Source organism: Salvia splendens, chromosome 22 (genome assembly GCF_004379255.2).
Source record: "Salvia splendens isolate huo1 chromosome 22, SspV2, whole genome shotgun sequence".
NCBI classification, from domain to species: Eukaryota; Viridiplantae; Streptophyta; class Magnoliopsida; order Lamiales; family Lamiaceae; genus Salvia; species Salvia splendens.
This window is the reverse complement of record NC_056053.1, coordinates 19,139,428-19,159,418: the sequence shown is the minus strand read 5'-3', so window position 1 is coordinate 19,159,418 and position 19,991 is coordinate 19,139,428. Positions and strand designations below refer to the sequence as shown.

The 19,991-nt window shown below is 38.3% G+C and overlaps 3 protein-coding genes and 1 non-coding gene across 8 annotated transcripts; 3 read left to right on the top strand and 1 right to left on the bottom strand.

Moving 5' to 3' along the window:
* Positions 1–1,761: 1,761 nt before the first annotated feature.
* On the top strand, positions 1,762–7,527 carry LOC121786502 (cancer-related nucleoside-triphosphatase homolog). Of its 5 annotated transcripts, XR_006047208.1 has the most exons (7): positions 1,764–1,906; positions 1,995–2,082; positions 2,214–2,304; positions 2,910–2,994; positions 3,180–3,336; positions 3,906–4,186; positions 7,219–7,527. XR_006047208.1 is itself a non-coding variant. In XM_042185139.1 (6 exons), exons 1-6 carry the CDS (start codon positions 1,865–1,867, stop codon positions 3,452–3,454), a joined length of 489 nt encoding a protein of 162 aa, XP_042041073.1. In that variant the 5' UTR covers positions 1,762–1,864; the 3' UTR covers positions 3,455–3,871. The 5 variants fall into 5 exon arrangements, 4 of the variants coding, with proteins under 4 accessions (XP_042041073.1, XP_042041072.1, XP_042041071.1 ...); XM_042185139.1 differs by lacking the exons at positions 3,906–4,186; positions 7,219–7,527 and adding an exon at positions 3,429–3,871 and having other exon boundaries at positions 1,762–1,906; XM_042185138.1 differs by lacking the exon at positions 7,219–7,527 and having other exon boundaries at positions 1,763–1,906; positions 1,972–2,082; positions 3,906–4,356.
* Positions 7,528–10,402: 2,875 nt separating this feature from the next.
* TRNAI-AAU lies at positions 10,403–10,476 on the bottom strand. The gene has a single exon. It is a non-coding gene; the product is annotated as a tRNA-Ile (tRNA).
* A 742-nt stretch (positions 10,477–11,218) lies between these two features.
* LOC121786872 lies at positions 11,219–13,302 on the top strand. Its single transcript, XM_042185474.1, has 3 exons — positions 11,219–11,795; positions 11,909–12,077; positions 12,557–13,302. The coding sequence occupies exons 1-3, from the start codon at positions 11,256–11,258 to the stop codon at positions 13,300–13,302; spliced, it is 1,455 nt and encodes a 484-aa protein (XP_042041408.1). The 5' UTR covers positions 11,219–11,255.
* A 132-nt stretch (positions 13,303–13,434) lies between these two features.
* On the top strand, positions 13,435–13,947 carry LOC121786871. The gene has a single exon (XM_042185473.1). The coding sequence runs from the start codon at positions 13,435–13,437 to the stop codon at positions 13,945–13,947; it is 513 nt and encodes a 170-aa protein (XP_042041407.1).
* Positions 13,948–19,991: the final 6,044 nt, after the last annotated feature.

Sequence of the window (19,991 nt, the reverse complement as noted above, 5' to 3'; positions counted from 1 at the left end):
CTAAATTTCTGTACAAGATCAACAACGGTAAATGGATCTCAACAACGAGCCTACTTCAGGGAGTAGCGGGTCTCAAGCTCAAACTCTCCCGGTCCCCGTGGGAAGTTGATGGAGTCAGATGCCACCATACTACAACATGTACCCGTGGCAGCAGATGATGCCCGGGATGCCAGCCGGGGGGAGTCCGCCGGGGGGTTTCCAGCGATGCCGGGGTGGGCACCCGGGATGCAGATGATGCCCGGGGGAGTACAGGCGACGCAAGGGACGTCGGGGGGGGGGGGGTACCGGCGACGCAGTGACGACGGGGGGATCCCAGACGACACAGGGGACGCCGGGGGGGCGGTACCGGCGACGCAGTGGACGAAGGGGGGATCCCCGGCAACACAGGGGACGCCGGGGGACGTCTATTGCCCCAGTTTTGATTTTTCGACTGGTTCGTCGCACACATCGACCCCAACGGAGGCTCAGCTGTTGCCCCAATTTGACACTTTCTCCTTCGATGACTTGGGGTTAGATCTTCTCGGTGTTCCGGATGATCCCGTTCAAACGGGGGGCGCAGGGCGGGGTCGTGGCGCCCCAAAGAAGAAAAGCAATGGGAAGAGGGTCGGCGAGTCCTCGCAGCCGGGTGAGGACGACAGCTCGGTACGGAGGAGGTGGACGGACGCGGAGAACGTCGCGCTGTCCAAGGCGTGGGTGAGTGTTTGCGACGATCCTCTCGTTTCGAACAACCAGAGGATCGTCAACTTGTGGGGTAAGATAGCAGCAGCCTACCAGAGGTTTTGCCCGGAGGGGAGGCGATGCACCGGGGAGGATTGCCGGAATGGGTGGGACCGAATCAGGGCTGCGGTCTCCCGATTTTCGGGCTTGTACACCAACGCCCTCCGCATGATGAGCAGTGGCCAAACGGAGGAAGACTGCAGGAGGATAGCGGAGAAAGTCTTCCCCCTGAAGGAGGTGTATAAGGACTTCACCTATTGGAACTGCTATCTTGTGCTGAACGACTCCGAGAACCTTTGTGATTTTAATACCTTGGACTTTGACCTTCTATTATGGAGTTTTGTTAAAATCAATACGGTATTAGAGTCTAGTGTGGAATATCTAATACAATCAAGGTTATCTGGTTATGTGCTGTTCGGTCTCACTAATGCGAAAATAATGGGTTAGTTGAGTAAGATTATTGATGAGCTTTGAGCAATTAAGAATTTAATATTGATATTCAACATGGAAGTTTGCATACTTTAAACACAAATGTTGAAAGCGAAATATACTACTATTATTTTAATCCAATGAAATCGGAAATATCTATAAAATCACTGTTGACAAATGCGAACTTGACAAATACTCCAAGGTCAATTTATGCTATTGAGTATTGACAAATTAAGCTGGCATATTCACATCAACAAAACCACATCATATTGTGCACTTTAAAGCAAGAAAAAATCTCCCGATATTGGGATATGATGATTTATTATAATACTATTTCATAAATTATGTTTAAAATATAAATAATTCAAATTTCCTTCTATTTTTTTTTTGAATCATAATCATTTTGATCTTTTTCATATGAGAATATACACAATTACACCATCATAAATCACAAAATAGGAGTACGACAAATTACACCATACCGAACCGAAATAAACCCATGTTAATTGTTAAAGTAAATAAGTAAAAGTTCTTAGGCAATTGAAATTCCTACTTTTTTATATATATTGAAATATTGAAGTACCCAAATTATTGTTATTAGTAAAAAAATATAGGCAATGATTTTTTTAATATTAAAATATTGAAGTACAGAATCCAAATATATTTGTGAGTCCGGTGTTGCTAGAAGGTGTCGTGGCAATTGGGAAGCGCTTCTGTAATGGCGGCCGCCGGAAAATGCTTTCTCGTCACCGGGTCTCCGGTGAGTTTGTATCCCTATATGTTTATATAAATAAAAGCAGAAACTCTGTATATGCTTCAGTGCAGTCCTTGTTTGGTGATTTATGCAGGGAGTGGGGAAAACTACTTTGATAATCCGAGTTCTGGATGCCCTCAAACAATTCATTCCCAGCTTAAAAATTCAGGGTTTTTATACTCGTACGCCTCCGTCGTCCCGTTTTCTATTGTATTGCGTTGATTATGTGTGTTACGGAATTGATTTGAAGTGAATAAAGTAAAATTAGCTAAAATAATTGTAATTGAGTGTTAATTGATGAATACAATTGTAGGTGAGGTAAGAGAAGGGTGTGATAGGGTAGGATTTGAAGTGGTTACTGTTGATGGCCGCAGAGGTCCTCTTGCATCCACCATTATCACTAGGTACTATTTGCTCTTTTATTCGTCCATCCACATTGAGTCGTTGACATTGTTATCTTCTTACTGAACGTCATGTATGCCAGCATTGGATAGCGTTTGGTTATGAGGTTGAGATGATCATTTCTTTTTATTTAGTTTCTATTTTCATCACTACTGTATTTTAGCAATTAGTATTTTTCAATCTTCTGCACCATGGACTATATGTTATCACAATGCCTGAACTTGCTTGCTATTTTAAGTTTGCTATAACACAACAAAAGATAAGAATCAAGCAGCCATTGTGTTGGCACTTTTTCCTGAAATGAATATTTAAATGTGAGAGCAAAGCTAACCTTCATACTCTCTCTGCTTGAGGCTGACATTACTGACACAAATCTATTTGCTTCTTTCTACATAAGGGAGTGGAATTTAAGTATCCTAATAGGTTCTTTCGTAGTACGTTTTCTTCTTATTATGCTAGGTACTTGGCAGTATAATTGAGTATAATTATTTCTTTGTTATTTTCATGCAGTGTCAGTTAATTAGCTATATTTCCTTATATGCAATTCATTGTTATCCTTTGACTGTGGGCGCTATATTTAGGATGCAAATTTTCATGTTTATGGCAGCCGTGAATCTCACAAATGGCCTAACGTGGGGAGGTACAAAGTAGATGTCTCGTCTTTTGAGTCATTAGCATTGCCTGAGTTGGAGGTCAGTAAACTCTGTGCTGTTGTTCTACCATTTTGTACTATAGTATTATTAGAGTGCTATGTGAACCTTGAGATCAATTCCTGGCGAATCTTGTTAAAGTTGTAGATCTAGGATGGCGTCTGTCGAACAGTTCTCTTCTAATGCAAGTGAATCTTGTAGTTTGAACTGAATGCACCTATGTCCAGGTTAAAGAAGACACTGATCTGTTCATTATTGATGAAGTTGGTAAAATGGAGCTGTTCAGCGCATCATTCTTCCCTGCTGTCTTAAGAGTTCTAGAATCCAATATCCCTCTGTTGGCGACTGTCCCTGTCCCAAAATCTGGCAGAGATATTCCTGGAGGTACTTGGTTGAGTCAAATCTGACAATTGCTGCAACTTTTATTATTCCATGATGATAAGACATAGTAAAATGAATCTACTTGATTATGAAAGCCATGTCTTTAAGTGCATGTCAATGAAGGAGCATCAGCCTGTTCTTCCGCAAGTACTCCATGAGGGGTATGGTTTTGTTGAAATGCTACATGATGTAAAATTTAAAAATGGTCAATTTGTACGTACTTGCTTAACTAGATCTATTTGTTCTTGTTCATCATGACTACAAAAGTGGCTTTGGACCTTTACAACCATATGTCAGCTTCCTAATTATATTGGCAATCCTCATCCAACTTTGAATTGAACTGAAAATTTTCCTTTTATTGGGGAATTAGATATCAACAAAAATGGTTTATTCTGGTGGTTTTCCCTTGTTTCATTCCCTTTAAAACAAGTTCGATCTTCTTTACATCTCATGCAAGCCGCATGCAGTTTTTCTTTTGAGTGCCTAGTCCTGATTAAAAGTTGTAGACAACTCTATATTCTTTCTGGTGATCCAGGCTGATCATTTTATAATGTAAGTATTCTGCTACTCAGTTGCAAGGTTGAAAAATCATCCAGGAGCAACCATTTATACGCTGAATACAAGCAACCGAGATGCCATGAAAGAACAAATATACTCCAACTTGGTAGACTTGTTGCAAAACCACTAGCTTCTGTCAAAAGCCTGAGCTTCCTACTCTGTGACTCATGCAACTGACTTCCTCTCGAACCTGTAGAAGATCAGTGCGGAATGAAAGTGAGTTTTGCCCACTTGTTGTGCATCTACTTTTCAAGGATTAAAGTGAGTCCATATCAAATTTGTTCCTTTGCTACAGGTAATTCTGTTTTAATTATGTTTTTACACTTGGTAGTTTTGGTTTGTAGCTTGAAAACTGGCCTGTTTTAGAAAATTTAACAAGAACATGAAAATTTGTGATCCAAGGCTATAATGGACCAACAAGCATTTAATATTTGACCTTTTATAAGGAAAAATATTAACCAAACACCTTACGCTCTTCACTGAATTTGGTATAAAAACAAAAACCAGTACTACCTTGAAAAATCTTGATCATTGGTTATTACTCTAGATTTTTTAAAAGGATTTTTTCTTTTGGTATCTTATTAAAAAATCTATTATGAATGCCAATGGAACTTCCTCGTCAACAAATGCCTATATGATAAGATGCTAATTCTTAAAAGTTATCATAATAATTGCACCCACAAACACTATACACATTTATGCATGGAACCACAATAAATTTATTAAACATACACAAGAAAAAAATATAGGTTGCCTCATTAAGTATTGTTGGTCGAAAGGTCCTTTATCTTTGTGTGGTGGCCCGACTAGTTTAAATTCATGTCTTCACACATAAGTTGTCCGCTCATTTAGAGCATCCACATCCGTGCTCTTGCCAGCGAGCCCGGATGTGGGTCCGGCCCCACTTTTTCTGCCTGCTCTTAGGCAAGAGCACAGCACCCACATTCGTGCTCTTCCGCAAGGACGAGTACAAGGGTCCCACCATTCTATTATTCAATTTAAATAAAAAATTTCCACAAAATTAAAATTCATTAAAAATACCCGGAATAATATTACAAATTATAATAAAATTAAAAATTACATAATTAAATTCCTAAAAAATAAAAATTACATAATTAAAATCCTAAAAAATAAAAATTAAACAATTAAAATCCTAAAAAATGAAAATTACATAATTAAACTACTAAAAAATAAAAATTACACAATTTAAGCGTAAAAATGCCCCCAGTGAAGACTAATCATCATCCGGCAATACCCCCAACGTTCTTTGGAGACCCCGTATCATCACCACATGCGATCGAAGTTGCTCGGGGGTCATATTTGACCTATCGGCCAAATTGAGTTGGGCCAAAACTCCCCACAACGAGTTGGTGGGGAGTTGAGGTGGCACATAGGGAGCGGGAACGGGTTCGGGGGCGGATGGAGTCGCAGCGCGACGGCGGTTGGCCGCCGCCTTCTTCCTTCCTTGCGGTCGGCGTTGGGAAACGCTCGGGCCGGCGTCGGGGCTACCCAAGTTAGCTCCGGTAAGTTGGCTAGCCACGTCTTTGGAGTCGGCGTCGGATAGGGATACCGACCTTGACCGCTTGGAGGAGCCGCTAGAGGAGGATGTTACGCCTCCCCTATACTTCGGATGCGACCGCGTCTCTTGCTAAATGTTGAGGTACTTGAACGGCTAGTTTATGGATTGGTAGGTCGACAAGGCGGAACTGATGATGTCGACCTCGCTCCGGCCGCTCCCCGCCGACCGCTCTTCCTGGAGGTAATACCCCTGGAACTTTTGGATCTCTTTGTTGGCTCTGTATATGGCGTTGCGCACCATACTCTCGTTGCGCTCGATTGTTCCATCCGGCCGGTTTTCATTGTACTGGCGACAGATGCGCCACCAATAATGATCGCCAGATTGGTTTGTGTCAATCTCCGGATCTTCGTAGATTGACAAGAACGCTTTGAACAATTGCTCCATCTCCGCCGAAGTGTACGGTGTGCGGACACCGCGAGTAGGAGGAGTCCGAGTTTGGGAGGGGCCGCTCGACCTCGCCCTAGACTCGGGTGTCCACCCGTATTGCCCTTCGGGGGCATCTTGGTCGTCGATTGGGTAAGGCCGGTAGCCACCCGGAACTTCCGAACCTTGGGTTTGAGGAGGGGCCGAATATTCCGTTTCCGGACTAGTAAACGGTTGTGAACCGAACCAATCGGGGTTCTAACCGTGGGAGCCCGGGGGGTGATCGCCGTGGCCAGACATTGTTTTGTTGTAAGAGTAAGAGTGAATGAAAGATTGGATGAGAATTGAGAATGGAAATGAGAGAATTTGGATGATAATTGTGTAGTGTGGTGTGAATTTTTAGTGTGGAAGTGAGAGTATTTATAGATGAAAATGTGTATTTTTGGGGAAAAAATTGAAAAGTAAATTAAAAGTGGGTAGAAAACGGATATAGTTTTTTGGGAAGTGGGAAATTTTTTTTTTATTTTTAATCAGATTTTTTTCAATTTTTTTTTAAATTGCCAACGGCTATGCCGTTGGCCAATCACACGCAGCCACGTCGCCTGCTCGCTGGCACGGACGTGCTCGATGCATCGAGCAGCGCCGTACCAGTGGTGCGAGCGCAGCGGCGGACAGCGTCTCCGTGCCGCTGGCAAGGACGAACGGACGTCGTCCTGCTCGCCGTTGTGGATGCTCTTATACCATGAAGATAGATTTATTTTCTAACACTCTCACGTTCCAATTTTTTATTTTTTATTTTTTTTATGATATATACTTCCGTCCAAAGAGGCCTTTTGGACATGAATTTTTGAAATTGATGTGTTAGATTAAAGTGGGGAGAGTAAAGTAAGATATGAATTAAAGTAATAGAGAGGAAGAGAGGGTAAAGTTATGAGAGAAGATAAAGTTTTTGCAAAAAAAAATGACTCAATTATCATTGGACAATTCAAAACGTAATATGACTCAACTACCTTTGGACGGAAAGAGTACAAATTTGCAAAAATGATTATGGATTTTAGCTTTCAAATCTCCAAATCTAAATCAACGGAACAATTGAGAAAAATGTCAAAGTTATGATAACTAATTGAGTATATTTAAAAGTTGTGACTTGTGAGCATGTACCGGAATTTAACCAAACTTCAGTGTTTTTGTGGCAATTTGTCATACTCTAAATGAACAACTTTTTTTTATAGACGAACTGAAAATGAAATTTCGGTAAATTTTTCATGAATAAAAAGAACTTTTTTAATATTTAAATAAATCCTAAATTTGCATGTGGTTTTTACATTTATATGTAGAGTAAACTACATAAACCATCCCTGACGTTTCCATTTGTTTCACTCCAGGCCCCTGACGTTTGAAAATATCGCCATAAGTCTCTGGCGTTTAACATAATCACATATCATGTTTTTTCGGACTAAAAGACCCTTCAGCCCTAAAAGGGCATTATGGGCATATCACACGAACTTCTGCAGTGGTGGCCTGCATGCTGCTGACGCGATTTGATGGCTGGCGCTATTTGACAGCTGACGTGATTTGGTGGCTGTGTGTCAGCGGCCTCCATTTGTGATTTAACAAATACATACCATACTCCATTTGTGATTTTACTAAGTGCTTTGTATTCTTCCCATATATATAGTTTTGTTTTTTTCTTTTTTCATCACTTAACAAGTCGAAACGTAGGTAACGAAAAAATTAGACTACAATTGTCTACAAACCTCTTCAAAATGAAAATATTGAATCCAATACCATAAATTCTTCATGATTTAAGGATTGTAAATTATTCTTAGTTTTTATTAAAAATATATCTATTACGTGTGAATTTCCAATAAAATATTTAGAAATGTCAAATGGAATATATACTAAATCAGTACAGTACTTTGTATTTAATTCGCATCATAAAGTTCAAATATAATTAAGCAAAATTATTTGATTCATTCTCAACCTTACATACATCTCACCTATTTTTTCAATATGAGGTCTCCTTTGTGCTTAACCTCATAGTGTGGGCCACAAAATACAAGGCATTAATCACTTCAATTAATTCATAACCATGTAATAAATAAAATTAAAGATCATTTATTTATTTTCTCTATATAACTTTGACTAAATAAAATTGCAAATTGAAATTTAATTCTTATGTATTTTTTTAAATTAATTTCAATAACTAACTTTTTATGCTAGAGATGCAACACGTATGAGTTCGGAAATTACAAGAAACCTTGACATTGTTGTTCTCAGAGCTGAGGAAGACTAACAGTAGTTTCACTTTGGTAGTTTGTCACTCATAATAGCGCATGAAGTTAGAATTTTTTTACTCTTCTTGAGTGAAGATAATCATTTCTAAAACACATGAGCTTTTAAGTCAACACAAACTAACAAGCAAAGGACTGATAAATCTATTGCTAGAGTAACTTCATTTGGGAAGACATGAATTCAGGTCAAGATCTTCATGGTTGTTGTGGTTTTGGCATCTCAAGGCCGGTTCGATATCCAGTTAATACGGCAAGAGGTAAACCGTATAACTGTAGAGGATAAGTAATGGGTGCTGGTGGAACACATAATCCAACATAAGTTGGCATAATCTGTGACCAAAGTATCATAAGTTGTTGCACATAAATCAAAATAATAAGTTGTATTTGAATGTACATTAAATAATAGCACTCCCTAACAATTGTTCCCAAGTTGTATTCGTCAAGTTGTTCCCAATTGGCATAATCAAAATAATAGCACACTGGGGAAATTCAAGGACAAATCCATCACGATGCACCGCCAATTCTACCGCTGCCGCCTATTTAAGCTTCTAGTCCTTTGTTGAATTAAAGTGAGAGAAGGAGAAAGAGAAATTAATTTCAAACACTTACAATATAGATGCACAGGCACAACACTGAGAAACATCAAATTTGAGTCGACAAAAGTGCATGCCTAATTTCTGCAAAAGTGTAGCCTCCCTGCAGAGTAGGCCTGCAACAGAGGGCAAGATGACTGAAATGCCCTTCAAGGCAAAAGGGCCTTTTAGTCCAAAAAATGGCTACAAATATCCGATATGTGATTATATTAAACGTCAGAGACTTATGGCGATATTTTTAAAAGTCAGGGGTATGGAGTGAAACAATTAAAAACGTCAGGAACATTTTATGTAGTTCACTTTCTTATATGTAACATTTTACCTAATCATATGCTTATAGTATATCCATATTCAATACACATGGCATGTGGTCACAACTTTATCCTTTTTAAAAGTTTTTGAAAGAGATGCCATTTTATCTTTGTAGCGTGAAATAATAGGACCAAAGAAATGAGCAGTGCCAAGTTCCCATAAATAGTAAACTATATAATGGCCTTTCTTTTATGCTTGATTTTAAACAAGTCGACATTGAATGTTAAAGCCCAACTCCTACTATTGAAATGACGGTGTAACTTATTTCTCTGTTTTTTGGACACATTCTCATTATCCTTTTTTATCCATATCTTTTGTAATCAATTACAACTATACTACACATGTTCCACTATTCCTCTACTCACAACATATTCTAACCAATAAAATCGGGACATTTTGTCCATTTTACAGTGCATTCTATCGTAATATTAATTAAATTACTCTGCTGTATTGTAAGTCGTAAGATAGTGTGTACTATTTTGTTGAATAGAGGGAGTAATATTGAATGAGTTGCAATACAACTCATAGACCTACATTAGCGTATTTTTTTAACAATCAAGCAAAATATATTTGGTTTAAAGTTAAATTTCATTTGATATTTTGACGTTTGCAAAAATTTTACATCTATGTCTGAAGTATATTGACAAACTAGACTCTCACATTTATATTCTGACCACTAAAATTTGGCATATTTTACCTAGCCGACACTCCAAATTTGGGCCATTTACGCAAGAAGTTTAAAAAACACACAAAACAAGGTCGTTTTTCGTTGTACTACTGTCAACTTAAATTTTTTGAGCGAGTATTCAATTTTGTTCAATTGTTTTCAGGAAAATATCCCTAACCATTTTTCGTTGTAATCATGCTGCCCTGGACGACGAAAGGGGACTCATCCACACCCGATGATGGCATTGAAGCCTCCCATCAATTTAAAGAAATATAAGTTGTTTGGCAATTTGAACGTAAGGCTCAAATTTGATGCGTGAAATGATAATATTATCCTGGAGTATTGATGTCATAATATTTTTCACCATTTTTTCCTTACTAAGATCAAATTTCCGAGGACCGCTAAATTTGAGTAGTATATTTTTCTATATTTTCCTATTATAAATTTTCTATGCCACATTTTTACAAATTAGACATAAATGTGACATACTGTACCAAAATTATACGAGATTGGGATGTCCAATTATATTATTATATTATCCTGTTAATTATCAATTGTACACTCATACATTAAAAGACGATGATTTTTATGATTAACATAGAAAGGTTTGTGGAAAAGACTGAAAAGTTTTATTCAAAATAAACAGCCTTAGAATGAAAAATTATTGAAAAGGCAAAAAAATCCGAAAAAATATGAAAAAAGTTGGCCCATGCAGGTTTCGAACCTGCGACCTTCGCGTTATTAGCACGACGCTCTAACCAACTGAGCTAATAGGCCATTTGTGAACATTTTGAATGGTAAGTATTTTCAATAAGTAGTATTTTCATTCTTAACATAAATTACATAATACTCCAGTATTGATGATTGGAAAGCTTCAATTTTGACTAAGTTCGTTTAAAAGAGTATGAGTTTCTACATTTAATAAAATGCTTTTGTAACTTTGGAGATGTCAGTCAGGCATTAATATAAGAATATATACACTACTACTATTGAACGATGCGGTTAATTTGTAGCAAAACATGAAAATTTCTCAGGAAAGTTTTGTATTTTTCTTGTTTCCATGAAAGTTAAAACTAGCTTGTGTATACGCTCCTCATATCGTCATATAGAAACAGCTCAATTTTCATAAAAAATTAGAATTGCTTGTGAACAGAATATGAATATTTATGTTAGTAGATCGTTTAAATAAATTTATAAGTTCAACTCTTAGATGTAAAAACTCCCAGCACTTCAGCAGAGGCCGATACTATAGAAGATTTTCTTGCAGATGTGAAGGAAAGAGTAGAGTCTGAGTTGCAAGGTAAATGTTGTAAGAGGAGCACAACTGTGAGAGGACGAGAGATTGAGACCCCTTATATGGAAAAACCATCAAAATCAAGAGAAATAGCCCCAGTGTATCGCAAAAGAGGTGAGAGATAGTGTGTCAAGGGATCTTGGGATGAATCTACCTCGTTCTCAGTCTAGAAGATCGTACAGAAGTGGAATTCAGAACGGGACAGGTTCTCCTGAGTTCATCAACAGAGATACGAGGAAATTCTTAGCAGAGAGGTTGAGTAATGTCCTTAAAGGAGAAAGACATTGTCAAGCTGTCCGTAATAGTTCAATGTTTTCCATGTCAGATTTTGAGAAGCGTAAACCCTGGACAGTTAAGAAGTACATGGACTGACAATAAAATGCACCATCATGATAGTTTCACAAATGAATTACAAAAGCGCAGCTGCTCTTTCAGAGAGGAACCTGATGAAGTTGGGATGCCCCACCAGGAAGACATGTCTCCGAGGAACCTTGTGAGATCTTTATCAACTCCAGTCTCGGTGTCAGGAAGATCATTGGGAAATCTCCTTCAGGAGGATCGCCATGTACTAACTGGGACACAAATCAGGAGGAAGCATGAAGCAACTGAGAAGGTCTCCATGAACATTAAAAAACAGAAAAAGGATAAATTTAACATAAGGGAAAAGGTTTCAAGCTTTCGATACAACTTGACGCTCAGAGTGAGACTGTTCCGTATGGAGAGATCCGGTCAAAACAAAAACAACTTCTTCAACAATTTTCCAAATGGACCAGTATCCATGATGAGTTTCTCTGACACACATGTGAGGATCTTACTCAACTCACACTGATAATTGAGTTTTGATATATTGTTGGGAATTCCACTGAAGTGCCAAAATGCAAAATTCTTACTAAACTTCGTTTTGATATACTATAGGGGAATTCCACTGAAGTGCCACCCAGCCCCGCATCCGTGTGCAGTAGTGTTCATGATGAGTTTTGGAGGTCAAATGACTACCTAAGTCCTATATCATCATCAGGTGGACATCAACTGGAGGACAGCGATGTGTCCAATGTTTTCAGAGAAATAAACTCAAACTTGACTGGTAAGTAATGGAAGTAGCCCATGATGTTGATTATAAGGTGTCGTAGTTTGAACATTATGAAGCAAATATCATGGAGTAATCTTTCACGAGTTTCTTTTTTATGATTGAACTTATAAATGGTCAAGCACATAGTCCACAAACTATACCATCTTTAATAGTTTTTTAGAAAAATCTTCAATTCACAAAACCATGTTATTGTTTATCTTTAGTTTAGCTTCATGTAGGCTTTTAGTTATTTTAGCTGCTGTTCTAGCTAGGTTGAATTGAAATGCTTATCTTGAGTTTCTGGAAACTTTCCAAACCTCCATTTATTTTAAAAAGATTGAATAGGCCTTTAAAGATTGAAACAAGTCAAAGCAATCAGTTCAAGTATAACAATGTCATTCTCTGATACCACTACACACAGTCAACTTAAACTTCTTCTTCTTCTTCTTTTCCTGTCCCATTTTGTTTAATCCTCTTTTTCTTGGAAATTTCAGAGCTGCGGAGGAAATTAGATCAATTTGAAGGAGCTTGTCTGGAGGAAACTATACATGAACCACATCCTGCAGAAGTTGAAACAGATATAGAGGACCAATCTGAAGCCTACATTAGAGATTTGTTGATTGCTGCTGGTCTGTATGATGATTCATTTAGTCGATCGCTGTCAAAATGGACACCACTTGGTAAGCCTATCACCGCCCAGGTCTTCGAGGAAGTTGAAGAGATGTATAAAGAAAGCACCAAGGTTAAAGATCAGGCAGAAAAAACAAATCACAAGATGATAGTTGATTTGTTGAATGAAGTGCTTCCAGACATACTTAGAGAACCGGTGAACATATCTAGATACATGGAGAAGGATAATGGGCTCGCGCAAAAGTCTCCAAATGGAAGAATGTTGCTATCTCTCGTATGGAATAGTATTCGAGCGTATGTACATCCTCCAGCAGACAGGTGTTATTATGCTCTTGATAACTTGTTGGCCCTTGATCTGAAATCTACCCCGTGGTCTAGATTGATCGATGACGATGTAAATGCTCTGAGTCGAGACATCGAATGCCTGATCATCGGGGATATGATTGAGGAAATGGTGAAGGATTTTGCAATTTTCTATTCCCGCCAAAAACTGTTAAAAACAGTTATGAAACGAAGAGTCGCGACTCTTCGTTTTCAGCCTCTTCTAATGATCAATTTCTGGGTTCAAAGAAATTTACAGAATCTACATACGAATATCTTCGAAACCTGAATTGTATCCGATCAAATATTGGTAGAACCGCCAATTTGATTTGATCTGAAAGTGTTTCACGCCTTTCAGGACATCCGATTTGTTCACGTTTTATTTTAAACTCCCTAACAAAGATCAAATCAACTTCTGAAAATGTCGAACAAGGAAACGACGAAGGAAACAACGAAAGGTTTTGCGAAGTTGGACAAGTTTGCTGGCCAGGATTTCAGACGCTGGCAGAAGAAGATGCATTTCATGTTAACGGATCTGAAGGTCGTGTACGTTCTGAGTACTCCCATGCCTGAGGCTGTTGATAATGAAACTCTGGAACAGACGAGAAGGCAGATGAAATGGGAGAACGATGACTACATATGTCGTGGTCACATTTTAAACGGTATGTCTGATTCCCTTTTTGATGTGTATCAAAACGTAGAGTTTGCTAAAGAGTTGTGGGGTTCCCTCGAAGCCAAATATATGGCAGAAGATGCCTCTAGCAAGAAATTTCTTGTTGGAAATTTTATTAACTATAAAATGGTGGATTCGAGGCCTGTCTTGGAACAATACAACGAATTGTTGAGGATATTGGGACAGTTTTCCCAATATGATATGAAAATGTATGAATCCATTTCTGTTTCTAGCATTATCGATAAACTGTCACCCTCCTGAAGGATTTTAAAAATAATTTGAAACATAAGAAGGAGGAGTTGAATCTGGTCGAACTTGGAAGTGACTTCCAAGTCGAACAGTCTATGCGTGATATGGAAAAGAGCTCTGATGGTAGTGGGAAAACAATGGTTGGTTCTTCTATGAACATGGTGGAAGAGGGTGAATCTTCCAAGGCTGGAAAAGAGAAACGATTATTTAAAGGGGAACGAAAGTTTCAAGGATACAACAGTAAGATTGGGGATAAGAAGCCTAAACTGATGTGCTGGAAGTGCGGTAAATCCGAGCACTTCAAGAGGGATTGCAAGTCTGGAAACGGTGGAAGTAAGGGAAAGAACGAGGCTGGAACAAGTGGATCCTAGGATTCGGGAAAACAACCAGGTTCGTTTTCTGTACCTAATGATCATTCTGTTGAGAATTATTATGCATTAATAATTTCTGAAGCACTTTATGTGCAGGATGATGATCTCTCGTGGTGGGTTGATTCGGGTGCAACGTGTCATGTGTGCAAGGATCGTCAATGGTTCAAAGATTTCAAACCAATTGAAGATGGATCTTCTTTGAAGATGGGTAACATTGCAACTGAACCAATCAAAGGAATAGGAAATGTTAGCCTAGTATTTACTTCTGGAAACTCTTTAGTTTTAGAAAATGTTGTGTATGTACCTGGAATTCGTAAAAACTTAGTATCTGGTATTGTATTAAATAACCGTGGTTATAAACAAGTGTTAGAAAGTGATAAATACATTCTGTCTAGACATGGTACTTTAATTGGATTTGGTTATCTATGTGGCATGTTTAGGATGAATCTAGATGTTTCTTTTGTTAATAATTCTGTTTGCATGACTTCTACTAGTTCTAGTAATCATGTTAGTAAATCAATATTGTGGCATGCTAGATTAGGACATGTACATTATAAGAGATTGAAAGACATGTCGAAAATGAGTTTAATACCAGCTTTTGAATTGAATGTTGATAGGTGTAAAACTTGCATGTTAACTAAGATTACTCGACAACCTTTCAATAAACATATCAGTAAAGATACTAATGTATTATAACTTATACACAGTGATTCGTGTGGCTTTCATTCGACTCCATCACTTGGTAATAAAATGTATGTAGTTACTTTTATTGATGATGCTACTAGATATTGCAATGTGTATTTGTGCCATTCAAAAGATGAAGCTCTTGATAAATTTAAAAATATTCAAAGAAAGTGTAGAGCTTCATCATGGTGTGAAGATTAAAGTTCTTCGCACTGATAGGGGATGTGAGTATTATGATCTAGTATATTTTGAATCTACTGGTATAGTACATCAGACCACTGCTCCATATACACCACAACAAAATGGTGTAGCGGAAAGAAAGAATAGAACGTTGAAAGGAATGGTTAATTCAATGTTGTGCTATTCTAGCCTAAGTGAAGGATTTTGGGGTGAGGCTATGTTAACAGCCTGTTACTTATTGAACAGAGTTCTTAATAAAAGGAACAAGATAACCCCTTATGAACTTTGGCATAAAAAACAATCAAAACTGAGTTATCTCAGAGTTTGGGGTTGTCGGGCTGTGGTAAGACTAACTGACCCTAAAATAAAGACCATACGTCAAAGAGGTATAGATTGTGTATTTCTTGGCTATCCCGAGAATTCTGTCTGTTATAGGTTCTATTACATAGAACCTAATGACTACGTATCCGTGCACTCTATTATTGAGTGAAAAGATACTGCTTTTGGCAGTGAGAATAGATTCACATCTTTACCTAAACCTAGAGGTATGATTGCAAGCTCTAGTAACTATGATGTGATGAACAAAATGACTAATACACCTCCTGAGGCTAGGAGGAGTGGTAGAGCAAGAAAAGCTAAGTCTTTTGGTGATGATTTCCAATTGTACTTGGTAGAAGGATCAAGGAATGAAATTAACTTTCAATATCAATATTGTTTTAATATTGGTGATGATCCAAGGACCTACAAAGAGGCTATGGCATCGAGGGATGATGCATTTTGGAAAGAGGCAATCCAAGATGAGATGGATTCTATAATCCAAAATAATACTTGGAAACTAACTGATTTACCACCTGGGTGTGAACCTTTAAATAGTAAATGGATCTTCAAAACAAAGATAAAGGTGGATAGAAGCATAGACAAATATAAAGTCAGATTGGTTATCCAAGGCTTTAGACAAAAGGAATGAATTAATTTCTTTGACACCTATGCTCATGTTGCAAGGATTTCCCCCATTAGACATTTGTTAGCACTTGCTGCTATACATAATCTAATAATTCACCAAATGGATATTAAGACTGCCTTTTTGAATGGTGAATTAGATGAAGAGATTTACATGAAACAACCAGAAGGATTTGTCATGCCTGGTAATGAACATAAGGTATGTAAATTGGTAAATTCTCTTTACGGACTAAAGCAAGCCCCCAAGCAATGGCATCAAAAGTTTGATGACGTGGTGTTGTCTAATGGTTTTGTATTAAACCAAGCAGACAAATGTGTATATAGCAAATTCGACACTACTGGTATAGGGGTGATCATTTGCTTATACGTAGATGACATGTTGATCTTTGGTACTGACCAAGATCAAGTGGATAAAACTAAGGAACTTTTGTCATCTAAGTTTGAGATGAAAGACATGGGGAAGGCTGGTGTGATTCTTGGAATTAAGATTACACATGGAGAACAAGGAATTTCTATTTCTCAATGATATTATATTGAGAATGTGTTGGAAAAATTTAATTTCAAAGATTGTTCTCCAGTTAAGACTCCTTTTGATCCTAGTGCAAAACGCGTGCCTAATAAAGGAGTTGCTGTGAATCAGCTTGAATATTCAAAGGCTATTGGATCACTCATGTATGCCATGATTAGTACTAGAGCCGATATAGCCTTTGCAGTTGGAAAATTGAGTCGATATATTCACAATCCAAGTTTAATCCATTGGCAAACAATGAATCGAGTATTTAAATACTTAAAAGGAACCATGGATTATAGTTTGTCTTATTCTGGATTCCCTTATGTTCTTGAAGGTTATTCGGATGCAAGTTGGATTACCAATATGGAAGATCATTCTTCCACAAGTGGTTGGGTATTCCGTCTTGGAGGTGGTGCTATTTGTTGGGCATCAAAGAAACAAACTTGTATCACAAATTCAACAATGGAATCAGAGTTTGTGGCATTAGCAGTAACTGGTAAAGAGGCTGAATGGCTAAGAAATTTAATCTATGAAATTCCATTGTGGCCTAAACCGATATCACCTATATCTATCAGATGCAATAGTGAAGCTACCTTGGCTAAGGCATATAGTCAAGTGTATAATGGAAAGTCAAGACACCTAGGTGTTAGACATAGCATGATTCGTGAACTTATTAAGGATGGTGTGATATCTGTGGAGTTTGTGAGAACTCACAACAATTTAGCCGATCATTTGACCAAAGGGTTAAGTAGAGATCCTGTGCACAAGTCGGCTATAGGGATGGGATTAAAGTCCACTACAAATCTCTGATATTAAGATACCCAATTCCCATTTAGTATGACACTAGATGCTGAATTCAATGTGGAAGGCTTAATATTTGGAGATTGGAACACATTGAAGAATCATCCCAAGGTATGTGTTCAAACCTACAAGTTAAGGAGGTTGAATGTATATATTTTTAATAGTTCTTTTGAAAAAATGCATATGTAGGTGCAAGAATAAAGGAACTACCTATATAAGCATGGAGATTAGTCGCTTCAATAAGCTAGGACTTGGCTTCGACATGTTTATGAAGGATAAGGACATAGGCTAGTAAATATAGTGTCAAGATAGAACATATTTGTATGTAAACTTTTGTGTACATTATCTTCGTGTATTCAAAGTGAGTTCCCATGGTTCAATCCTTAGAGACACCATGGGTATTCGAATGTATGGAATGTATAATGTAGGGGTGGCAAATCATGCGTGTCGGGTCGTTATCGTGTCGACACGATAACGACACCAACGCGATAACAATAAACACGAACACGACCCGTTAAGAAAACCTCAAACACGAACACGACCCGCTACCCTCAGACACGAACACGACACGAACCCATTAACGACATGAACCACTTCGGGTCAACACGACACGATAACAACACGTACATGAGATGACACGATAACGACTCGATAACAACACGACCCGATAACGGTTAAACCTATTAAAAACATCCAATTGCTAATTAAAAAAATCTGATCTAAACATTAAAACATCAATAATTTCTTAGTAACAAAATCCAACAAAATCCAACAAAAATCCAATAAAATTTAACAAAAATGAAAATAATAAGAATTAATAATATTATAATATTATTTCTTAACGGATAACACGACACGAAATTTTCGTGTCCTTAACAGGTAGACCCGATAAGGACACAAACCCAATAAGCTCTGACCCAAACCCATTAATTTTGTGCAGGTTCATGTTGTGTTATCGTGTCGTGTTAAAAATTGCCAGCCCTAATATAATGTGCTAAGGTGAAATTCAATCGTTACGATATTTCATTTATGCAAAAGTTTGAATTTTGAGATGACTTGTTTTAGTTGATCAAGGATTGCACTAAAATAGAGGAGGATTGTTGGATATTTTAGTGTAATTGGATTAACTTGATTGATCAACGTGATCATAATGAGACATCAAATAAATTGGAAGTGCGCAGTGTACACTTATTTGAATTCCTTGTGGTTAGACGGGGGTTCGGGGGCAGCGCCCCCGAGTAGCGGGGTCCAAGGGGCGGCAACCCGTGGCGAGGTCCAAGGGGCAGAGCCCCTGGCTGGGGTCGAGCTATTAAGTTTTCTGGGATTACAAGATATAAACCGTGCACAATACAACCCAAAAGAAGGAATACAGAATGGAGAAACTGAAATGAAATTACAATGGAAAACGAAACAACTAAACCGTAAACAGAAGCTAGCCGAGTTGAGGAGTCCTCTTTCCGCAAGATGAGATATGATAAGGCCTATTTCACGCATCGGTTTATGGGCAAAATGAAGGCTACTTGATCAGTTTATCATGCAGAGCGAGTGTTGATTGTGCTGGAATGCCGTTTGACCAACGGCAACAAGGCCAAGCTGATCAAGCTGGCGCAGGAGGCGAAGAAGGCCAAAACTGGGTCGGTTGATCAAGGTGGTGATCAAGCAGTTAGCCGGGGGACCACTGCATTCTAGAAGGTGGACACGTGAGGCTAATGCGCTGGAAAGTAATCCTCATTCGGTTATTGAAGAACCAGTGCATTCTAGAAGGAGGGCACGTATCAATTAATGAGGCGCACAATCCCAAAAAGGACAAATATTCGCTGCCGAAGTCGTTATCCTAGCTGGAGGTTGTTGCGACGAGCCTATAAATAGAAGACGCAACACCATAATAAGAATCTTCTTCTTCTTCCTCTGGTCCCTTAGTTTAGTTCTCGCCTGGTTCCAAGTTCTTCCACGTTCCAAAACAGCCTAGGTTAGAGAGTAGAAATGGTCAGTTAGAAGGAGAGCGACCGAAGGGAGCGCGACAGAGAAACCCAGATCTGTTCGGCATCGTCTCAAGTTTCCGACCGAGAGCTTCTCGGCTTTATTCGCTTTCTTACTTTCTAGTTTTAGTTGTTTAAGTTTAATTCCGTGTTGTTGCGTAGTTAAAGAATAGTTCTTCTTTTGTATTTCGCATGTGCACAGTACTGTTTTGAGTTCTGAGTATAAAAATCAAAGTTGTTTGCTTTCGGAATTCTTGTTTACTTTCCAGCTTAGTTTCGTTTTGAAATCCCAGATTGAGTGCTTGAATCTTCATTATGTTAAATGACGAAGTGGTTTGTAGTTTCGTAACATGTTTAGGTAGTTAAGTCTTTATTTCAATCTGTCGTTTACTTGGTCCGTTATTTGTTTTCCAGCATGATGAGTAACTTGATCCAGTAGTTAATTTACATTCCACCTAGTTTAATCCAGTAGTTAAAACTCCCAATTTAAAGTGTGGCAGCAGTCGAACCCTGTTCACTAAACACACACTAAACGCACCAGCTTCCCTGTGGGATCGACCTCATACTTGT